Source organism: Perissodus microlepis, chromosome 7, assembly GCF_051167445.1.
Source record: "Perissodus microlepis isolate ML-2025 ecotype Zambia chromosome 7, ASM5116744v1, whole genome shotgun sequence".
In the NCBI taxonomy this organism is placed as follows: Eukaryota; Metazoa; Chordata; class Actinopteri; order Cichliformes; family Cichlidae; genus Perissodus; species Perissodus microlepis.
In genome coordinates, this window is record NC_140467.1 from 838770 (window position 1) to 862640 (window position 23871).

Sequence of the window (23871 nt, forward strand, 5' to 3'; positions counted from 1 at the left end):
CTGTTCAGTTTTATTCACGTGGCACCACTTAAACAGTCAACAAATTTTGATTCAAAGTATGTCATATTGTAAGGTAAAGACCCCAAAGAGTTAATCTCGGACAAATGTTCACACAAATGTGTTTGGCTATAACTGACTACATGTGTATACTCAGTGTTGGGGAGTAACGGAATACATGTACCGCCGTTACGTATTTAAAATACAAAATATTCCGTTACAGTTACCATTTAAAAAGGTGGTATTTAGAATACAGTTACTTTGTTGAAATAAATGGATTACACGGCGGTATTTTCCTGTTTCATATTGTGGCGGGTCAGGACTGTTTGGGTTTTGTTTGACAGCTATGTTCTGTTGTTCCAGACGGCCGCGTTACAGTTGCCATGGTTACAGGGTGACGCTCTCTCTCTGCGACTGTGTGTTTCCTGGTGAGAGAGCGCCTTTTGTTGTTGTTGTTGTGCTAAGCTAATAGGCAGAATGCTACAGGCATCGCCCTAAAGAATGTAGCCTCCTGGGCAGTGTAGTCCGTGCTGCAGGGAGAATGGACCGCCATACACGTTATGTGTCTGTGAGCGAGGAGGGAGAAAAAGGAAAAGTACGAGCTGTCACCGAGCAGAAACGGGAGCTGGAAGCATGTAAATATAATAATAACCACTGCAGCCAAGAAGAGAGCCTGACGAGCCCAGCTGTAAGTAAGCTATTAAGACTCCACTGTACACTGTGTTCCTGTTTTCCTCTGAAACAATAAGCTCCGTTGGAGCAGCCTTTCAACGCCTCTCTCTGTCTCTCACTAGCAAAGTCGACCCAGACAACAAAGTAAAGCTAGTTTTCAGCTACGAGCCCGACACGAACCCGACGTATTAGCCAGAGGTCCCTTTACTACGGTTCGGAGCCGCGGACCTTCAGTAATCGTAATAAATCACACAGCAATAGGACATTCATGTAGTTGTAAACAGCATGATAATATATTAAGTAATCCAAAGCTGAATGAATGTATGTAAACACATTTACACGAGGGCAAACAGATTTCAAGGAAATAAAAATGCTCAAATTTGAAAGCTTGTGAGTTACTTTGTTCATGTATCAGCTGTTTAGTTGTTTTATGACGAGATGGATTCTGTTGTTCTATCTTAGTATAGTTTTTAAGTTGAGGAGAATAAAAGAGTATCTAACATTAATTGTACCAATGTTGTTGTGTACTAAGCACAGATTAATTTAAAAAGTTTTAATTTATGAATTTTTGAGCACATGGTGCACTTGGTTGTAATTGCATAAAAATGTACGTGTAAGGATATAAAAAAAACATATTTAATGAGTTACACTGAAAAGAAGTGCTATGAAATAGTAATATAAACAGAAATTTCAATTTTTCTATTAACGGAAAATATCAGTTAATGATACAGAAAATATACTGTGAACGGAATTTTCCGTTTTATAGCTGAAGGAAACGTCCGTAAATAGTACAGAGAGTATACTGTAAATCTACAGAATTTTCCGTTTTATCATTTACAGAAAACTCCGTCAAACTTCCGTAAAAAACCCCAAAATGTACTGGCAGAAAATTATGAGGACATTTTTTGTTTTTCTATGGATTTTTTTTACAGTGTGAGTCATGAGAGTGTCTCCTTCAAGAAATTCAAAACGGCCCCACAGACATTAGTGTAATGGAAAACAGGTCATGCCGAGTCTGACCGCCTCGAGTCGCATTAAGCCGATCTGAGCAGGTACTAATGGAAAAAAGGCTTCAGTAACTCAGGAGGGGCACAGTATAGAGCTGTAACTTCTCCCCATTGAAGGGAGCCAGCTGAAGTGGTTTAGGCATCTTACTAAGATGCCTCCTGGGTGAGGTGTTCCAGCGATGTCCAACCAGGAAGATGTTCTAGGGCAGATCCACACAGTAGAGAGATTACAGCCCCTTTTTTAATCAAAGTTTCCAACATTTTGTTTCAAAAGGAATAAACGCAAAAAAGCTGCACAACTTGTCACAAAACTAATTTAAGGTCAAACTCCGTAATTCCTTTTATACTGTCTTGGCTAATTGGGATATTATTAATATTATTAGTAATAACTGTGTTTTTGCACTGTGCTAAGTTAAAATGTGTGGAGTGAAAAGGTCCTACTTTAGTTTATTTTACAAGGTAATCTGACTGCTCATGGTAAAGGAGAGCAGAGCTATGCCGAAAATAATCTGATGGATCCAACCGGTCGCAGCAGATGGCCCCGCCCCTCCCTGAGCCTGGTTCTGTCGGAGGTTTCTTCCTGTTCAAAGGGAGTTTTTCCTTCCCACTGTCACCAAAGTGCTTGCTCATAGGGGGTCATATGATTGTTGGGTACTTCTCTGTCTGTATTATTGTAGGGTCTACCTTAGTGCCTTGACTGCTGTTATGATTTGGCGCTGTGTAAATAAAATTGATTTGAATTGGATATACATATATAGTCTAGGGAAAAACTGACATGCCAGTTTTAGTGATTCAAAGACATTCAACTGCTATATTTAGTTTGAAAAAAAGACATAAACAAATCAAAGAATTAATACAGGTTTATTCTGAAAAACATCCAACATTTTAAATTGAGTATCTCATATTTTCTTTGGGAGGACAAGCTCAACCCTAAAAGAGAGGGAAACATAGACCACAAGCAGGCAGGAGAAACTGAAAGTATGCCCAAGCTGTTAAATATCACAGAGCTGTTGTAAGTATAAATAAGTTAAACACTTAAGAACATAAACAGTTTAGGTAAAAAAAAAAGAAGAAGAAGAAAAAATGTTTTATGGTTTGCCTTAATGCCTGCATTAAGAAAACTGAGGGATGGACTCCACCTGAGGCGTGGTTATAATTTGATGAGGGCTGCGGGTTCACTAAATACAACCTAAATCTTTGACTTGGTTATGAAGTTCCAGTCTTTATCTGGCTAATTTTTCTTTACCCGAGGACACTGTTAAAACCCATAGATATATAATTTCAGATTTGACCATGTGGAAGAAATCCCACATTTATCACAGAATGCTTTATCCAAATTTGGTACACATGCTATCAATTTACAAAAACACAACCTAGTTGAAAATGCCTCATACCATTCTGCTTTTAACACCTACTTCTTACCCCTTCATTGTGCTGTACCGGTTCATTAATGGTTCATTAATGCTCAATTTCCACCAAAAAATGGTGAAAATGCCATTTTTACCATCGCTGACATTGAATGAAATCAAATTCCTTAATCCTGAAATTTTCAAGACTGGCTACAGCCCCATTAAAACCTCAGCTAGCATTCATGTAAAAGTATGAACACTTCAAACCAGCATCACTTTAACCCCATCTTATGGTACAACCTGCTTTATATGCACATTCAATTACCTCACTCTGTCCCTTCGTCCACTCACCCTATTCAAAGTCTTCAGTGGCATCTGATTGCTATGTCTCAACTTTTCAACATAACACCGAGCTAAACCCAGACAACATAATCCACCACTTATCCCACTGAAGGTAACCTCAGACAGATCATATATTTTCCACGTTCTTGAACTTATTAAGCACTGAGTCACAAGGTCAGCTGACTTTGGAGGGTATGAGGAGACTAAGGTAAGCATTTCTCTGTGCTCTCAATATTCTCCAATGGGGGGGGGAGACAAAAAAAACCTTAGGTTAACGTTATTAAATCCTTTCATGTATATCTGAAAACCAGAATGTATTTTTTTGTTTTACCTGAAGCAAGGGGAAACAGAGGATGGACTCTCTGTGAAGTTTTGATTAAAAATGAGTCCTTCATCATTTTAAGTTAAGGCATCATTTGGATCCCGAGGCCTTAACTTAAAAATAACGTACGACTTCATCAAGTCTCTTTTCGTTGTTTGAGTTTAAATTTTTGTTCTTTTTATTTTAATTTAAACTATCATTTCTTAGCAACAACATTACTTCAAAACATCATGTAAAATGTTACAAACTCGTGGCTTTCAATGTACAAAAAATAAGAGTTTTATAATTTTATGTCAATCTCGACACAACTGCTAACAATGAGAAGAAAGAAAGGCAGGAACAAAGAGTTTTCTTGGTTATAATAATTATAATGAAACCGTTGACTGTACTAAATTTAAAATACATTGGAAACTGAAATAAACTTTCAGCTGCAAAAAATAAAAAAAATATGTTGCCTGGTAACAGGACATAAGTTAATCCACAGTCAATGTATTTAACCCAGTAAGAGGATTTAAAAAAAAAAAACTAAAATAAAATAACAACAAATGCAATAAAAATAATAACATTAATAAAAGAACATGTGGAAAATAAATCCATCAAAGTCCTCAAACATCCCAAATTTCTGGACACATTTTGTACTTTTAAACTTTAGAAAAGCCTACAGCAGCCGCTGCTGCTTCATAAGAAAGCTGAAAGCTGAACAAAAGCGAGTACATATACAGAAGTGAGAAGTAATATAAAAAGTAAACATCATGACTTTCACACAAACAAAAATGATAACAAAACAAACAAAAAACATAGCATTTCATCACGCTGTAACAGGACACGGGATGCTAGACTGCATTTAGGTTTTATTGTCCTTTTCTGATAAGGAATATCTGGGTGACAGATCTGGATGGATGGGTTATATAACTGTTATGGATCAGACAGATGCTCACTGTCTGATGAAAACCACATATCTCCAATATATATAAAATATCTTTTATGAACCAATAGAAGAAGAAAAAATCCCAGATTTCGGAGATACATCTGATTCATTAGACGGCGACCCCTTTTTAAAAAAATCGTTCATACAGGCGACATTTGGTTTGAAAATCTGAAAAGTCCTATAAGGACACAGATCCTTTGTGTCTTTCCGGGTGTGCTCCTGCTGGGGTCCGCAGCAGGAGCACTATGATGACATAGTTTTGAATCACCCTGTTGTTCCAAATCGACGCACTGTAACGATTGCTCTGATGATAGACGGGCCACGTGGGGAACAACAACGAGCATAGGCAGGCCTGTGTTTGGTTTCATGCATCTAAAGAAAGGCCAAGACTGATTGTATCACAATCAATCAAACCCTTGGAAGACAAAAGACACACGGACTGACCAACCCTCTCCAGAAAAACACAATTTTCCCAGTTGCTTCCAGAGCCACTGCTACTGTAGCATATTTGTTGTTGTTTTACCTTCAGATTGTTGCTACATTACCTGTTATTTCACCGTCACAGGTATCTTATGATAGTGATGTTTTCATAGATAATTAACATTACAGTACAGCAAATGCTGTTAAACCCTAGAGCCTGGCAAAATTATCTTTAAAAAAAAAGTAAATGCAAGTAAAGTTTCCCTCTTCTTTTATTCCCACCCTGCCGCCCCCCCTCCCCTTTCCAGCAAAGTGAACTTTGGTCTCAGAAAACAGCAGGCTTTAGGACGTGAGCTACGTATAGTAGGGGTAAACAAGGGCATGCTAACAAATATTAAGTGTTGCACAACACTGAACAATGCAGAAACCTTTTTTTAAATTATTTAAATTTTTTCCAACACCTTTGATGCTGGTAAGCTGTGACCTCAGGCCACAACAAACTCTTTTAACTGCTTCTTTCAGCTTCTGCCCTCCCTCCCCCGTTAATGACATTAAAGCCCTCTGACAACCACTCTTGCTCTATTTTAACAGTAATAGTAATAGAAAATACATTTTGGTATGCAAAACTAGCCCTATCCATCGATTTTCTTTCAGACCTGGACAAAAAATATTAAAGCTTTTAAATCTGAATGACATCCGTGAAAGCCGTGTCACATCTACAATATCCTGTAACATTAACTGCTCGTGTTCAACATTTAAATATTCATATAACTACTTTTTGCCCAGGTCCTTTGTGTCCTCGGCCCGGTTTTTATTCACTTTCAATTCAATCAATTTTCATCTGCATTCAAATATTGAAAACAACAAAACGAGTCGCATGTAGAAATGATCACGCGAAACCTTCATCGTTAGAAACAACTGATCTACGACTGCAGTTTCATTCAACTCTTTTTCAGTTGATTGCATTGAAAGTGAATGGACAGCCTGCACGGGTTCTCTACTCTTCCTCCTTGCATAACTTCCTCCTCCTCCTCAGCGCATCTTGTGTTCCATGTCAGCGTTGGCCATGTTTGAGCCAGGGCTGGGGTCCTGCTGTCGTCTGGACTGGTGAGAGAGAGGGATAAAAGGATGGAAGAGGGGGAAAGAGAAGAGCATGTTAAGACGACAGGAGGAAAGAGATGGCAAGGAAGGGATGAGAGAGAAAAAAGACAATAAATTAAGTACAGATTTTCACATGTTAACAAATGTAAAGATTTCTCCAGTCTGGGGCGAACTTCAAAATAATGCCAATACCCACAGACTCCCAAATTAAAACAGAAGTAAACATATTTACAGCCTTTCACTACAACCACTGTGAGAGCAAAGTTTTCTTTATAAATCTTCTTTAACACTTAATTAAGGCTTAACGTTAGGAGTTCACCTTCATCGCTGCTAATTCCAGTCACAGAGACGTCTCAGTAAACATTTGTGTTGTTGGTGATTTATGCAATCATCTAATGCAGTGACATGCCAGAGGCTCCAATTAACTTATAATAGTGTTTTATGTAGCACTAATTACAAGGCGTGTGTCTGCATACTGGACCCATACAGTCTATGATTGCAGCTCGCTAACATTATCTGATAACTCAGCCTCTCTCATCCAAATATGGCCACCTCTGACCCGCCCCCAGCACCATGGCTACAGCAAACATGCCAAGCTTCACTAGAGGTAAGAATCTTTACACAGAGTCTGATTTCTATGTTGAAAAGACTCTACACACACACAGAATTACAAAAGAAAGTTGCAATACCCCAAACTGCCATTAGAGGTACTCAGAGAGCTTCATTACAGCACGACTGTGCTGCTGTTTATACACTTTACCGATGTTGATATTTTAGTTGAGGTAACTGGCAGACAGGCAGGCAGAGGCAGAGAGATAAACTGGCTGACGCAGACAAACACACTAACAAAGCAGATTATTGGGTCACCAGTAGAAACGAGAGACGAGGCCTTTAAAAATATGTGACCACTGGGTTTAGTGTCCGCGTGTTTGTTGCGCCGTAGCATGGTCTCTTGGTGTAAAAACAAAAAAACCTGTGGTTGTAGGTTTGATTGATTGATTGATTGATTGAATCTTTATTTTGAACATGTTGAAAAAGTACAACAAAATAGAATTAAAAGAGACAAATGAACAAAGCAAAACAAAAGGAAAACGAGCAACCACAACTCCAAATAACGTTCATGTTCAAAAAGGAGGTTTACATTTAAGTGATAGCTGGGGGAGTTTAGCAGGGGTCAACTGAGAGCAAGAAGGGGGAGAGGTGAAGCAGAGAGCAGAGCAGACAGAAATGCAGACAGAGATAGTAAAGGGTTGCTTAGTTCAAGTGGAATGTAGTTTGTGTCATCTCAGTGACTCACGATAATAGCAACATACACGCAGTCACATGCACACACACACACACACACACACTATGTCATACTACCATTTTAACTCCTCTTAGCCAGACTGACTCCAGGCCCTGTCAGTCTCCTCTGGAAAGCTTTCTGTTGTTCTATCAACGCTGCTACCATCAAATATTAATGCGTGGCTCATTTAGACTGACTTGAATCAAAGCTGAGTTAATTGATCACACAGCACCATCTGTGCCATGTGCGTATGTACTCCCCAGAAAATGTCATATTGGATTATTCTGTCGCTTTTTTCAGAGCCAATCGGAGAAACCCAAAGAAAACTGGGATACTGAGGCAAAAAGTTTGGGTTGAACTCGATAGCTATTACAGATAAACCATCATGACTATGACAGTCTCGTGTTTTAGATGCAAGATGATGTAAAACATTAAGAATAATAAGCACCTTTAACAACGGAGCACATAATGTAACTATTTGTGTTTTGCGTTTACTTGGCCAGCTGTTTACTTACAGAGTTGTGATGCAACTTGTTTCCAGTGCCTGCTTGTTGGTAGTTAAAAACCAGTTACAATCATAGTTACTGCTATGAAGCAAAGGTCATTTTCAGAAATGCTCTCACTGAATCTGCTCTGGGATCTCGGACAATTATCAGATCACAAAACGAAGAGCACCGGGTACGACGTGATGCTTGTTTACGTGTGTGTGATAAGGAAGAAGACTGCTAATTGTAGAACTTTTGAAATGTGTTGTTTTGGTGCTCACATTATTTGGCTGAGGACATGTTGCTACTCTGTGTTCTCAGTGGTCAAATTGAAAAATGAAAAACAAACAAACTGTTCCCTCTAACATTAACAGCACGTAGCAGTTAATTATGTGACTAAACACACCTTCGTTTATCCAAAATCTCAGGAAACAAGCACGATTTTAATCAGACAGCGAGAGCTTGAGCGAGTGTTTGTCTCTGCAGAAGGGAGTGGTCCTCAGTAATCATGAGGCCAGAAGAGCTCTCTGTATTGATCCACGAAAAGATGCGAGCCTTCTGTACCACTATAGGCTGCTTAACCACAACTCAATAGTGTGTCAAGTGTGCACACGTGCGTGTTTGTGTGTGTGTGTCTTGATAAACTTGGAGCAAATGTGCTGTATCTGCGAGTTTGTGCACGTGTGCCTGTACAGTATTTGTGTGTGTGTGTAAGTCAAAGCAGGGGGTCTGATGGCAATCAATACTAATGATATATTAATGCTTTTAGTGGCAGCTCATCATTCACCACCAAATCTCTCTGCTCTTGGAGTGCACGTGTGACTGTGTGTGAATGCACTTGTCTAGCTATCCTAGTGAGGACCCGATTGAGTTTTAAACCGCTGACGTGAGGACATCGTAGCGAAGGGGACCCTCGGCCAGTCGTCACATTTTCACACATCGGGTGTAGGTTTGCCTTAAAGTGAGAATAGAGGTTAGGCTTTCACTGAGGCCGGTGCAACAGATGTGCTCATGAGCAAATCGCATGTTTAGGTTTTTGCTATCACTCACCCGGTACGTAAGGCTAAACAGGCCGAGTGCATAAAGAGGCTTTTGGTTGGCGTGTGCTCGAAGGCAGGCAGCCTCTCTCGATTCACTCTGCTTTTGAAACTAAATTCTACTTGTTTGAACTGATCTGAAACAACAGCAGAATAACTGTCCCTCTTATCAGTAAACACAATCACAAACACACAACCACCTGGACTGACAGCATCAGCTAAGCGTGGGGTTTTTGGCAGCGTGTTTATATTTTGGAAAATCACATTTGTGCACGGAAGAAAACCGGATGTTTTTCAGGCGAGTTCTGTGGCGCTCCTGCTCTTGTCCCATTAGTCTGCTGTACATTAGCTCATTTTATCACATAATGTAACCGGACTGGGAGATGGATCAGCGTGCGTCAGGATTTCACAGGATCCCGATTCCCACTGTTCAATTAGAGTGTCCAGTACATCCAAAGTGTCAGAGCTCCGATCGATTCACTCAAACAGAAGTCAGCACTGAGTGTTTGGACGGCGCATGTGTAAAATAATATTATTTGTGCAGGAGCAGCAAAGGGCGAGCACTCACAGGGATAGCTAAACAAACCACGTGTGTGTATGCATGCAGTATTAAAAATGCATCTATTGCTTATACATCCATCATTGTGACAGGCACCCTTTGACCTTGAGTAACTGGAATATCGCTGCGTTTGGATGAAAAATGTTGTGTCTGCCAAAATGACTGGTCTTTTATATTCAATCAGCATTCACAGGAGAAAAAAGACATCAACGTTTTGCTGCTGATCTATTTGAAAACTTCTCAACCCAAAGTTGGAGCAACATAATTTTCTTAACCTACTAATCTGCCTAATCTTATCATCATGTGTGTTTTCCAGTACAGGTGAAACAATCAAATTTCACTCCCCTTTCTATTTTGAAAAAAAGGAAAGAAACGAGAATTTTGCCTCAGCTCATTTTTTCTTTCTCTTCTGTCTGAGAGAAGAAGAAATTAACTTTGCCTTTGAAGTGCGTGCAGCTCAGACAGGACACCGAGATAACTCGATCACCAGCTAACGAGACACAGAGAGTTACAGAGAAAGAGAGACAGATGGAGAGGTGGAGTTCAGACCACAGAAATGCAGAGGCTGAATCTGTGCAGCTATTCAGCAACACTCGTCAGGCACACCCAGAGAAAACAACAAAAAGCTCATAGCGCGATCCGCTGTGGCTGCTGTTTCTAGCAACTCTACAAACTCTGATTCTTTTGGTATGAAACAAGAATCGAAATGTAAAATCATCTGTGGGGCAGTTGCTTTTAGATAGCCATGACTCTTCCTCAGGGTCAGTGGACATTTTTTCTTTGATATAAAATCACATGAGCTATTATCATTTTATTATTGATTTATATTATTTTGATCTCCATATGTATGAAGCTAAGCTTTATACGCTATGATTCATATATGCTGATAAGGATAGCAACAATGTACTCATGTGCTCCATCTCAAACATGCGTTTTAGTAACATGACCTTCACGTGCGGTTACTTTACTGTACAGTGGAACAGTTTCCATCCTCTGATTGCCGATGTGTCCAAAATCATTTTAAATATGGAAACCAACGCGTTTATACATTGTGTTAAAGAAGCTAGTGATGGTGCTTCTACTGATTTAGTGAGAGACACAAGGTTTCCTTTTTCTGCCGCAGCCTCGGGGAAGCCACATGAGCTCAGTCACATAAAAGGCAACCTGGATCAAATCTTTCTTTCTGTTTCACACGACGACATTCAGCCTCTCTTTTCTTTCATTTCTGCAGGGCCATGTGCCACAAAGCTGTGCCTGAGCCGGCTGTGTGTCTCCTTTTGCAAACTAGCTATGAAACATCACATTGTGCTCACCGAGTCTCTCACACCATTCAAGCATTAAACAAACACCGTAAAATTATAGGAATAAAATCCATTGCAGAGCATGCACAGTCATGAACACACACACACACACACACACACACACACACACACACACACACACACACACGTATGGTGTGGAAATAAAAACATAGAAAATGCTGCAGGTGCTCAGAGACACACACAGACATTAAAAACAAGAATGCAGATACACAAATGAAACTGTGGACACACACACACATGCACACACACACACAAGGTGGTTTAGTGCATGACAGTGTGATAGATGGTGAGAAATGAAGGACACAGACCCTGTTCTTTTCTGCTGGCTGTCTGTGTGTCATCAGTCCCAGATTTTAGAAACCACAGGGTCCTAAAAAATAAACAATTTGGGGTTCATTCGGAGGGCGTCAACTTAGGAAGGATGCCACTGATCTCCCCAAAGCCTTGCTGGGAAAGTGAGTTTGTCTCAAGCAATGACATGCATTTGGGACACTTTCAAATTTCAAACCTACAGAATCTCAGTTTAGAAATCAGTTTATAGCGTCTGCGTGCAGTTCAAAGGTCACATTTGAACTACTAAAATGAACACATCACCTTGTTTTGCCAAGTTTGCATCAATTAAACTTCTCAAAGGAATGCACAAAATGAGCAAACTACTTTCCCTTCTGAGGCTTTTGGGAAACCTGACAAAACTGTAGTCATTCAATAGTTCATGAATATCAAGTCAGATCAATTATCAGATTAGAATTACCGCCAAACTGATCATGCACTAAACCTACGGTTCAAACTACAGAAATAATCTTTAAAGAAAAAGAATAATAATTAAAAACAAACTACAGAACACAAGCACACATCACACAACCCCAAGCACTAGGCAAGGAAAGCGATACTACAAATTTGATGCTGCAGATATATATTACACTCTTAATACATTTCTACTTTTAATTCACTTTTTGATACTTTTCTACTTTCAGCGTCTGAAAGCATCTGTGAGAAAATTCAGCAGAGGATCAAAATCATTTTCAGTGAGCCAATTTATTTTCAGAGTTGCAAACAAGAAACTGCACTACAAGCAAGCTGTGTTGGTGATGCTGTTTGCTCTGTCCAGTCTTGCAAAGCCAGTCTGTAACATAAATATGTTAGAGGGCAAAAAGAGCAGGAGCCTTTTTTCCATTTAATTCTCTTTTTCACACTAAAATGCACCGTAAAAAATAATTACACGTCAAGCTTTGTTGCGACCTCCAGAGCTGCAGTTTGTGTTCACTGTACTGCTTTACAGCTACTATAGCCATCACTGAGAGGCCCAGCATGAAGTGAAACACTACTGCACGAGTCACGTTTCCAACCTTTGCATATATGAGAGGTTTTTTTGTTTTGTTCACCACAACAGAATCATTTGGGACCGGCTTTGCAAGACTGAGAAAGATTTCAAGATAAAATAGATATTTGAGATAAATAGTCAACATAAATAGTCGGCGATCCCTCGTCTCTCACCTCTAGATCCTCTCTGTGCGATCGCTCTCTGTCCTCAAAGTCTCTCGTCCTGCGTCGAGCTTCTTCGAACGCGGCCTGAGCCAGAGCATCCTCGTGCTGCGAGCACAAACGACAACAAAGAAAGATCGTAGTTGGTTTCCTGACGAGGAAAAGACATTTGAGTAAAAAGTAGAACTGGTGATACCTGTGCCCTTTCATCATCGTATTCCAGATATCCCATCCCATCCAGCCTTTGTAGGTCGATCCAGCCTTTCCAGATCACACACACACCGTTCAAGATCATAGGGGCCTTTAAATAGACCTGCAAGGACAGCGCGAGAACCACATTAATGTCCACATTTGCCATTTTAAATAGCAACCAATATGTGTTGTGACATTGGTTAAGTATTTGCAGCACTTATGGTGTTGTTCAAAATCCTCTCATGTAATCACAGTTAAATCTAAGCTGTTAAGGCAGATGGCAGTGAGTCATATTAAAAGTACATCAGTTCTTTCTGTAAGAATCACACAAAGATGTGTTATCTGCTCCTCACGACAAAAACACTGGGCGTGCACGGATTGTGCTTTGGCCCTGGGGTGGAGCAGCAGCTTCATGTGAACACGAGTTCATTCGAAATGACGGCTTTAAATCAGAATCTATCGGCTGTTAAAGCTCCGAGTTTGGGACGTGGACGCCTTCCTACCGCTGACCCCTCCTGCTCCATCGTCTGTGAAACAGAAAAACCACCAAGTACGTCAAGGCCTCTCCAGAGACTCTGAGTGTCGGACTATTAAATGACACACACACACACTTGCAATTACAAATGTGTGCACGTGCGACTGGTCGAGGTCGTTGAATGTACACGAATGTTTGTGTGACTGATGCTTTCACTCCTTTGATACAGTGTAGCTAAAATGATCAAACGTGAGTGTCGTATATCAAAAACATCTTCTTTGTGTTCATTTTTAGAGGCATTTGAATTTCAAAGCCTCTGGAAAAGGTCTGCGGCTTCTTTAATGGTCTCATTCAGACATTAGACTACACAGCTTTCATCCCTTTCATTATTCATTGAAAATAAATGTAATCTTGCCTCAAATGTCACGTGTTTTCAGTTAAGTCAGAAAGAGAAACGGAACAACATTAGCCGATCGATAGTAGACTGTCCACGTCACTCTTCTTTGACCTTGTTTTGTCTCTGTTTTGTCTTTCCGTCAGTGAGAGAGGTGAAATAGCTGTGATAATAAAGGGACTAGAAGCGCTCACTTATATTTCATGAACCCTCGTCTCTTCCTTGTTTGCTGAGCAGCACAGTGCGTTGGGAGAGGATCAGGCTGTGGTCAGGGTGCGTATGCCACAGTCTGCATGTATGCACGAACTGAATTTAGACCACGTTCACATCTGTAGGATCACAAAACTATTTCTCTGTTTGGATTTGCTGTTCAAGTAGTTGCAAACTGAACTACTTCTCAGTATTTGGCAATAGATGAAAAAAATAGTTTTTTTGGGTTCCATCAAAATACTTGAGGAATAGAAAACACACGACACCAATAGCTCAAATGCTACACTTTATTTCCTGTCTAGTCTAACTTTGTTTGACTTGCTGGGCAGGCAGCACACTCAGGGTGTAACACTCTGTTTCCACAGTGAAAGTAGCTGCCTGCTGTGGCCAAAGATGCCTCTGCGAGCGTGAACCTGCGAAAATCAATATGCCTTAAAAACGCTTATATTTGATCACATTTACCTATCACAATTACCTTTGTGCAATACTTTTTGTTAATAGTCAACGGTGCAAAAGACTCCATACTTGAAATGTGCAATCCACTTGTATTTTTATTTTTATTTTATTCCTATTTATTCTGTTTATCCCCTTTGTATATTTTTATCTATATATGTCTTTGTATTTATATATGTGTGTGTATATATATATATATATATAATATTCTGTAACTCTATAACTTCTGTCGGTGCTGTGCTTATTTGGAACCGAATTTCCCAGAGGAACCCACCCGAGGGATTAATAAAGTTTTATCTTATCTTATCTTATCTTACATTTCTCCCTTCCTCAAAAACATACTGGGCTCATTCTACCAGTCTTTGTGCTCCTGAGAAAGGCCCTCAGAGATCAATAAAAACCCATATCTAATAAATCAGTATTGCGTTCTCAGCTTGTTTGCAGCGCCCTGAACTGAGGCAAAACCCCGAAGAAGCAGCCAAAAACAGTCAGTTAGTTAAAACACAGTCAGACTAAACAATGAATTTCACAAGATTTAAGAAATTATTTCAGCCAAAAGAGTTCATAATGTACGATGCAGGACACTCAGCCTTCGTCCTTTTCTTTACTCTGATTTCTGTAACCCAATGAAGCAGCACCTCTGACAGATGCAGAGAGTGTATTTGTCAGGGTGGGAAGCTGTGAGGGGCTATTTTTATCAACATCAATAAGTATTTTGGTATGAATGAACAAAACTTAAACACATCCACAGACACACAGATGACACTGTGTGAGCTTTATGGTCCTGCATTTTTACTCAGGCTATTTTTGGACGCTCTCTCACAGGACCTCTTTTACGACAGCTACCCACACTGCACCGGGGTTGCAGGGGAGACCGCACCCCAAGAGACTGTGGGTTTTTGTGTTTATTCGAGTGAATGTTTTTCTGTGTGTGTGTGTGTGTGTGTGTGTGTGTGTGTGTGTGTGTGTGTGTGTGTGTGTGAAAGCAAGAGAGAGCAAGAGGAATGGCTTCCACATCTGTGGAGCTGCATATTGCTTTTAAAAGAAAGCTTCATTTAGCTTGACAGGGAAAACGCGCGTGTGTGTCTGTGTGTGCATGTGTGTGCATGTGTGTGTGTGTGTGTGCATGTGTGTGTGTGCGTGTGTGTCTGTGTGTGTGTGTGTGTGTGTGCATGTGTGTGTGTGTGTGCATGTGTGTGTGTGTGTGTGTGTCTGTGTGTGTCTGTGTGTGTGTGTGTGTGTGTGTGTGTGCATGTGTGTGTGTGTGTCTGTGTCTGTGTGTGTCTGTGTGTGTGTGTGTGTGTGTGTGTGTGCATGTGTGTGTGTGTGTGTGTGTGTGTGCATGTGTGTGTGTGTGTGCGCGCGTGTGTGTCTGTGTATGCATGTGTGTGTGTGTGTGTGTGTGTGTGTGTGTGCATGTGTGTGTGTGTGTGCATGTGTGTGTGTGTGTGTCTGTGTGTGCATGTGTGTGTGTGTGTGTGTGTGTGTGTGTGTGTGTGTGTGTGTGTGTGTGTGTCTGTGTGTGCATGTGTGTGTGAGGGGAAAATATGTAGAAACGGCCCGACCACAGACTTCCTTTTGAGAGAGAACCATGTCAACCCCCACATCCATTTACTAAGACACACACGTGAAGACAGGAGAACTCACACACTGCAGCGAATATGAAAAACAAGCAGAGTGAAATCCAGTGGAAATGCGAACCACACTCAGTGAAGCGCTGCCTTACTCTTGGTCTCAGAGACTATGTACGTACTGATTTAACTGGTAAGAGTTACACATACTTTATAAAGTGCGACCATCCACTGTGAGTCTTCCTCACAACAACATTCGAAGCAAACTTCACGTTTTCACTTGTACGAACAAACAGACTCTAAAACCACATGTGCCTACGTGCTTTGTCATCACACGTGAAGTTTACTGAGGTTAAATATATTTCACATGGTTTCCCATAACCGTGCATTTACCAGGGCGCCGCTGCTGTTTCTGTGTTAAAGGGCTGAGCGTGCATACAGACTTCTAATAAGCGATGTTAAGCATGAAAAACAGTTTCCTTGGCTCGATTTTGTTCTTTTACTTGGAGTTTGGGCATTTTGTGAGAGAAATCATTCACTATTTTGAGTCCATGGCCTTTCAAATTGTACTTCCTCTTGATAGGATCATCTCTGTCTGTGAGCTGTAATGCAAAGGCAAATCTGTGCTGTGACGCCTGGTAAAAGCTGTAGTTGTAAAATGATTCATCGTTTTCATTATTCTAATGTTAGATTTTACACCAGCGAGTCTCCAGTGGAGCCTGTGACAATCTGAGATGTGTTGGATTTATTTCCATTGAGGTCAAAATGCTTCTTTTGTCTTTTTCTCCGATCAGATCGATTTCTCTTTGGACTCTAACATTAAATCCTCAACACAGGAATCTTGCAGCATTGCACTGAATATATATATATTTATTTCTTAAGTGACTATTTTGTCTTCTTTCCGTTTGTTTCGTTTTTGTAAATTGCTTTTAACGTTTGGTACGTGCAGTGTCGTGTGGTTCTTGCTAAGTAATTACGACTTATTTTAAACCAGTGTGTGAGTGCACGTGTGTGTGCGTTGGTCTTTGGTGGGGTTCTTCTGATGATATTATAGATTCACAATCAGCATCTTTTTTGTACTGTTTCTTCTCCATCCATAGAAATGCAGACGCATGAGTGTGGCTAACATTGTCACACTCATACGTTAACATCACGCTCGCTCTCGTCTGTCTCTTGGTACTTCACACAGCTTAGATTGACGACGGACACGAAGAGGTCACTCAGTGATTGGATGGCTGGTGAAATATCCTGACTGACCTGTTGTGACCTTCACAGGTGTGTTTGTGGATCATCTCTGCTCACTGTGACATGATACTCTGACTGGTTTAAACTAATTCTCCTCATGTGTTATTGACCGCTGATGAGGATTGTACGTGACAGGAACAACCAGTTAGTTTGTGAATGAGTGTGAATTATATTTCTTCTGTGAATATTTGCGTTTGTGTACAGAATAGAAATCTAATTATCTTATTTTCTTCCACTTTGTCAGAAAAAACAGAGCCGAGCAAAGCCGTATCACATGCTAACACATCCACCGAGCCGCCGGTTATTGTAAGTGCTTTTGAGATTGTGTGTGTGTGTGTGCGTAACAAAGAGAAAGGCAGAGTATATGTTGGCAGACATTGCGTGACGCAGATGGAGGGAGATGTGTTGGCATACTGCCCTTCATTCAGCCTGATGCCAACCATCTAGTCAGCACAACAACCCGCTACAGCGCACAGACACACACAGACCAGTGCCCACAAAGTGTGTGTGATCACAATGGGTATCTGTGTTTCAGCCCTTTGAGTTGTGGCAGTGCGTCTCTCCTACACATGTCAATGCACACGCAAACACATTTGAGTAACACAAAAACGTGCCTTCTTTAATTCCTCCACCACAATTCAGCGCATAACTTTTTTGCTTTCAGGCGTGTGTGTGTGTGTGTGTGTGTGTGTGTGTGTGTGTGTGTGTGTGTGTGTGTGTCTACTGTCTAAGCTGGAGGCACCAACTGATTTAGTGCAGTAATTATGTTATTATCCAGAAGAATGTAACATCAGTGTCTGGGGGGTTGAATGTGTCGATTACAAAGAGTCACACAAACACCAGCGTGTGTGTGTGTGTGTGTGTGTGTGTGTGTGTGTGTGTGTGTGTGTGTGTGTGTGTGTGTGTGTGTGAGATTTAGATTAAAGACGATCTGTAGTGACTATGTGGAAATCTGTGTGTGTGTTATTCACACAATAAACACGTGCCCTTGTGTGCGTCTGAGTCAGCAGCCAGATGCTTTCTTTTCTGCCTGCTTTCCCCGTTCGCTCCTTTTATCTCATCACCCATGTGATCGCCTCGTATGATACAGGACTGTGGACTGCTCTGAAGAATGGAGGGATTTTGTAAAACAGTCTCAGGACAGCTGCGAGGATAATAAAGTGCACATCACATGAATCATTCCTGATTCATCCACAGCACACACGACGGCCTTTTCACAGCCAGCAGACATCGTTTTCTCATCTCTGGAAGTTAAAGCAGAGAAGGTGAGGGAGACGTCTGGAAAGAGTTTAGGATCTTAGTCTAAAGATCGTAGCCAGCATGCAGGAGAAAATATTCCCATATTCTCATATTTCAAATGGAACTCAATTCTTTATCTCAACAATAGCTCCGGTATGAATTCATTTAAGGCTTTATTCATTGCACACACACTACATGGATTGAAGCTCAATAGTTATCAACAGTGTTGGTCAAGTTACTTGAAAAAAGTAATCAGTAACTAATTACTGATTACTTCCCCCCAAAAGTAATCCCGTTACTTTACTGATTACTTATTTTCAAAAGTAATTAATTACTTAGTTACTTAGTTACTTTTTAAAAACACCATTTACAACCTGAATAGGTGATAAAGTGATAGATCTTTCAGCCCAATTCTACTTTTTCTACAATCCATCATACAAAATGTAATCAAATGGAAAAGTCCCTTTATAAAACTTGTTTTATCAGTTTTAATCTTTTAACTTTATGCATCAAGCAAAAATTTAATTATCTGCAACATTCACTGACTGGAAGAAATTAGTTTAACATTTAAACCTATTTTCTGCACATTCCAGCACATAAAATAAAATAGTTTTTGTGTTTACACTCAGTCTTTCAAATAGATGCAAGTAAAACACAGCAGAAAATAAATAAAGTCAAAGACTAGCGGTCCTGTTGCTCTATTTTCACCTGTAAAGCAGGAGTGAGGCAGGCGGAGGTTTACCCTGGTGCAGGTGTGCCGCAGCGGTCAGTGGAAGAATCCGCGAGTTTCTCTGTGAGTTTCAAATTACGTGGTAGCTACTCGGAGCTTGCTCAGAAGTTTAGGGGTTTTTTCGCTGTAAAAAGAAGTTTTCTTCCCACGCACAGCGGACACTAATGTTTTTGTCACTTTTTATGGAATCAAACTCAAAGTAAGGTCAGTACTTCCACGCTTTAAACGCTGCACGCTCATACTCTCTCCTGCACTCGATATATGATCCATTGTTGATCTGCACACAGCTGTTGCCACGAACGTCGCACTCGCTTACGTCACTGTCATGAGACATTCTCGCAAAAAATCACGGTTTTAGTAACGCAGTAACGCAGCGTTCCTACGGGAAAGTAACGGTAATCTAATTACCGTTTTTGCAATAGTAATCCCTTACTTTACTCGTTACTTGAAAAAGTAATCAGATTACAGTAACGCGTTACGCGTTACTGCCCATCTCTGGTTATCAACATGAACACACTGTGATATCGCTGATGTAGGTCGTTTTGAAACCATAGTGATCAGTCAATGAAACCAGACAGAAATGGTTAATCCACTGAAATATACTCAGAATCATTATGCTAATAATGATGCAAAGGAAAATACCATAAAGCGCTAAAACAGCTGTGCTCACCTTCATGGTTACAATCACACAGACTGATCCTGCAGCCATATTATGCATGCAATAACATTAAAATCGATTCTAACTACAAAACGATTTAAAACCAATTTCCCGTCTCCAGAGGTGTAAAACTACACCATTTTACACAGACGTGCCAAAAACTGCAGGTCCTTGGATTCATACTTGAGTCAGTCCCCAAAGACCTCCAACTTTAACAAAGAAATCGACAAACTTACAGCCTGGTACAAAAAGCCAGCTTGCAGCTCCATGACAACTCTGTGGGGTTTACTTTAAAGCAGGGGTGGGGAACTCCAGGCCTCGAGGGCCGGCGTCCTGCAGGTTTCAGATCTCACCCTGGGTCAACACACCTGAATCACATGATTAGTTCATTACCAGGCCTCTGGAGAACTTCAGGACATGTTGAGGAGCTCATTTATCCATTTAATCAGGACACATCTAAAACCTGCAGGACACCGGCCCTCGAGGCCTGGAGTTCCCCACCCCTGCTTTAAAGGCTTCAAAGGCTTAAAAGTATGTGTGATTAAGAGCTTGACCACTTCGAACGAGGCTGGTGCTTACGCAGTTGGCTGTGACCTCTAGCTGTGTTCTTGGTTTCAGCTGAACGTCTTGTGTTTTTTTAAGACCTCTTTTAATGTAATAATATAACACATAATACAGCCTGCTGTGTGGTTAACTGTTAACAACCTGTGTAAAAACTGAGTGCTGCAGTTTTTCTCTGCGAAGGAACCTTTAATAGCAATAACTGGAAACTGTGTGATGTGCTCACATGTACTTTCTGAGCTAGCTAGAGCTAGCTTAGCACAGTCCACCCTCATGTCCAAATATGGTCACTTTTGGCTCAAACATGGAGGAAAATGTAAAGCAAACGAATGACTAACTCAGTGCTTATTAAAAGGTGATGGCTCAAACTCAGAGCTAATGATATAAAGTACAGGCTTGTCAAAAATGACTGTCATGCCTTTAACTGTTAAACTGCGATAAGTGTTTTCACCTCAAAGATTAAAGTCATAGACCTGTGTGTGTGTGTGTGTGTGTGTGTGTGTGTGTGTGTGTGCCAGGTGTGACAGCAGCAGGTGTAGATAAAGCACGTTACTGGCCTTCTGTTTCTAATCCCCTGCTGAATACAGCCTGCTCTGTCTGTCCTACACACACACACACACACACACACACACACACACACACACACACACACACACACACACACACACCTGCTAAAGCAACAGAAGTATAATAGCAGGGTACTCTTCTACTGTATGACCACTCTCTCTTCTTCTGCCTTTCCACCCTGTAATTATAAAGACTGCAAAACAACATGCGACACACTCACACACACTCACACACACACACACACACACACACACACACACACACACACACACACACACACACACACACACACACACGCGCGCCACATGACAAACAGTAACTGCCAGGTCATCTTGGATGATGTCAAATATGACTGAGCTTCCATCTAAATGATGTGAGACAGATGTGAGAAGAAGGTGAAGACAAACAAACACGAACCCACGAAGAAGAAACTTTTCTCTTTGTGCAAACTGATTCACAGGCCTCACTTTTCAGTTTTCACAGAGCGAAAATGTTGAAACTTTTTTCAGGTCATATCTTTGTATTGCAAAACAATTGTTCCTGGCAGTTGGTGCCTCTATTGTGAGTGACTTGGCCCTGCCCCAGTCTGAATCTCTAACTGCCCGGAGACACATAATGTGCATCATTGCTATGCAAAGTCCTTTCTGTGTGCACCAGAGGGCCAGAAACTGTGGCATGTTCCTATGGCTTTCATGGAAATATCATGCAAATCCTCCACATGCTGGAGATACACTTACAAACAAGAGAGAGCACGAGCTCGTACTAAATATTTTTCCAAAGACTCACACGTGCTGACACGCACCAGCACATTTTGCATTGCCAAATATTCTGCAGACACAGTTTACCTGATATGATTGCAGATTTCCAAAGCATTGTGTTTGTGTGTTTTTTTCAGTCCAGCAACTGAAGAGAAGCTGCAGGACATCAGAGGAGGTCCAAAGCCAGAAACCCTGGAGATGAAGGTTACGTCCCGTGTCATGTGACCTGGAGAAAGTCTGCTTTACTCAGCTACTGTAGCAGGAATCAAATCATTTGTGTTTTTTGTATCTCGCTATTCTCATTACATTATTATTTTCATCATGCTTGATTTTGTCAACACGGTTGACAGCCGTGTGGAGGATGGGGAGGTGGGGGGGCGGAGCTTAATGTCCAAACAAGAAAATGATTTATATCTGATCAGGCAAAGAAAAAAACTTTGCAGCAAAGCAGCAACATTTTCCAAAGAGCAACAGGTTGCCATGTTTACTGTGATGCAGGAAAACAGATGCATCTTGTAGGTTTGAAATAAGGATGTTGCAGACATCGCTTTGTGTTTGGGACGTCGTTCTCTTGTGGAGAAACGCGCTGTTGCCGCTACACCGATCCACAAACTGCAGCTGATCCTGTTCATCAGGTTTGAACCAGCTCAGCCAACATCAGCGTCTGTGTTTCAAAGCTCAGCTTACAATCTGTGCTCATCCAGACTCTTATCAGTAGCAGTTTCCCTTTTCCCATGTAGACTTACATGCACACCAAAGGTGATGGAGACCAAAGCGTAGTAAGTTAATGGAGAAACAGTGTAGTTCATATCACAACGTGCTGTGAGTTTTCTACACGTGACCCTTTAAACCATTTTAAAGGTTTTCTGATAGTTTTGATGCCAACATGTGAGCTTGGGTGTGAAGCTAAAGCAAACACACGAAAAGCCTTTAGTTAGTTAATGCGTCTTTTACGAGGATGGTGGTTCAACACTGCTCACTAAATTTCTGTGCTGGCTCACACTTTAACTGTTGTAGATGCTGAGATTTCTGAAAAACCAGCTGCATTTGTCAATGTTAGGAAGGCTTAGGGCGCTGCGATGACGGCAACAAAAGAGTTCAGCGCATTCACCTTTGTCCTCGTTCTGAACGTGAATTGTGAATGAATGAAATGAGCAGAAGTGAATTCTTTCCTTGATGTGCTTTCAGGGCACGTGAAATGCTGCCAGTGCACCCGCTGACCACATTTTGAGAACCCTAAGCGTAAAAAAAGAAGAATAACTCAGAGGTACAAAGTACACATAAAACTGCATAACGTATAAAACATTTCCACTCAGAACACTGGCTGTCCTTCTTTTTGTAGAGGCAGGAAAACAATAAAAAACAGCAACGGGAACGAGAAAAGTGTGCGATGCGTCAGGACATCTGAGGCTCACAGGGACAGAAACACACAGGTGAACTGTTGCACATACTTTGTTCCAGCTCAGCACACGTTTACTGGAAGAGAAGGACTAAGAGCAGAGGAATGGGACTGACACACTCGTGCTGGATTCCTCACCAGAGTGAGCTCGCGCTCTGTTCAAGCCCGAGTCCAGAAAGAGAGCTCCATTCAAACACAAAGACACGATGTGAACATGCAGCACGGGGACGCGCACAAAGAGCATACAAACAGAGGACACTAGACAGAACAGTGCATTGTGGGAGTGGGTGTGGTCATTGATCTGAGCCCTTGAGCAGGAAACATGATACTCTGTGGGAGGAGAAGCACATGGATGTGTGTGGATGTGTGTGTGGATGTGTGTGTGGATGTGTGTGTGTGGATGTGTGTGTGGATGTGTGTGTGGGGTGTGTGTGGATGTGTGTGGATGTGTGTGTGGATGTGTGTGTGGATGTGTGTGGATGTGTGTGTGGATGTGTGTGTGGATGTGTGTGGATGTGTGTGGATGTGTGAGTGGGGTGTGTGTGGATGTGTGTGGATGTGTGTGGATGTGTGAGTGGGGTGTGTGTGGATGTGTGTGGATGTGTGAGTGGATGTGTGTGTGGATGTGTGTGGATGTGTGTCTCTGTGGGGCTCAGATCAAAGTTTACTTTAACTTATTTCAATCAAACAACCTTCATTAAAATTAACGGAAAAGCCACTCGGGCTGTCTGAGAAGTAACACACACACACACACACACACACACACACACACACACACACACACACACACACACACACACACACACACACACAGGCTTGGATGAAGAGAAGCAGTAGCAGAGGGAACCAATTAGTGGTCTGGCTTTGATGATGTCACTGACAAGTCACGCACCAATGGCACAGCTTCCGTTCAGAGGGAAACATAACACCGCACACATGCACGCACACATGCACGCACACATGATGCTGCTGTGACAGAGTCCTGGAGGCTTAAAGCTGATGAATAAATTAGAGGGCAGCAGAGGCGTCAGATAAGAAATGATTTGCGAGGGCTTGTGTGTGTCAGAGAGATCGCTGCCATCTGGAAGAACTTTTTCACCATCTTTGAAAA

At 41.3% G+C, this 23871-nt stretch overlaps 1 protein-coding gene across 6 annotated transcripts in view; it reads right to left on the reverse strand.

Moving 5' to 3' along the window:
* Positions 1-2521: 2521 nt before the first annotated feature.
* cbfb (core-binding factor subunit beta) overlaps positions 2522-23871 on the reverse strand; it is a 62296-nt gene continuing 40946 nt past the window's right edge. For 2 of the 6 annotated variants that reach the window (XM_084932690.1, XM_084932694.1), the window contains exons 4-7: positions 12505-12621; positions 12321-12416; positions 11135-11196; positions 2522-6141 (exon numbers count right to left, since the gene is read on the reverse strand). In XM_084932690.1, coding sequence (XP_084788816.1) covers positions 11167-11196; positions 12321-12416; positions 12505-12621 — 243 coding nt within the window. In that variant the 3' untranslated portion in view covers positions 2522-6141; positions 11135-11166. The remainder of the gene's footprint in view (positions 6142-11134; positions 11197-12320; positions 12417-12504; positions 12622-23871) is intronic. The other 4 variants (XM_084932688.1, XM_084932692.1, XM_084932691.1 and 1 more) reach the window with 3 other exon arrangements.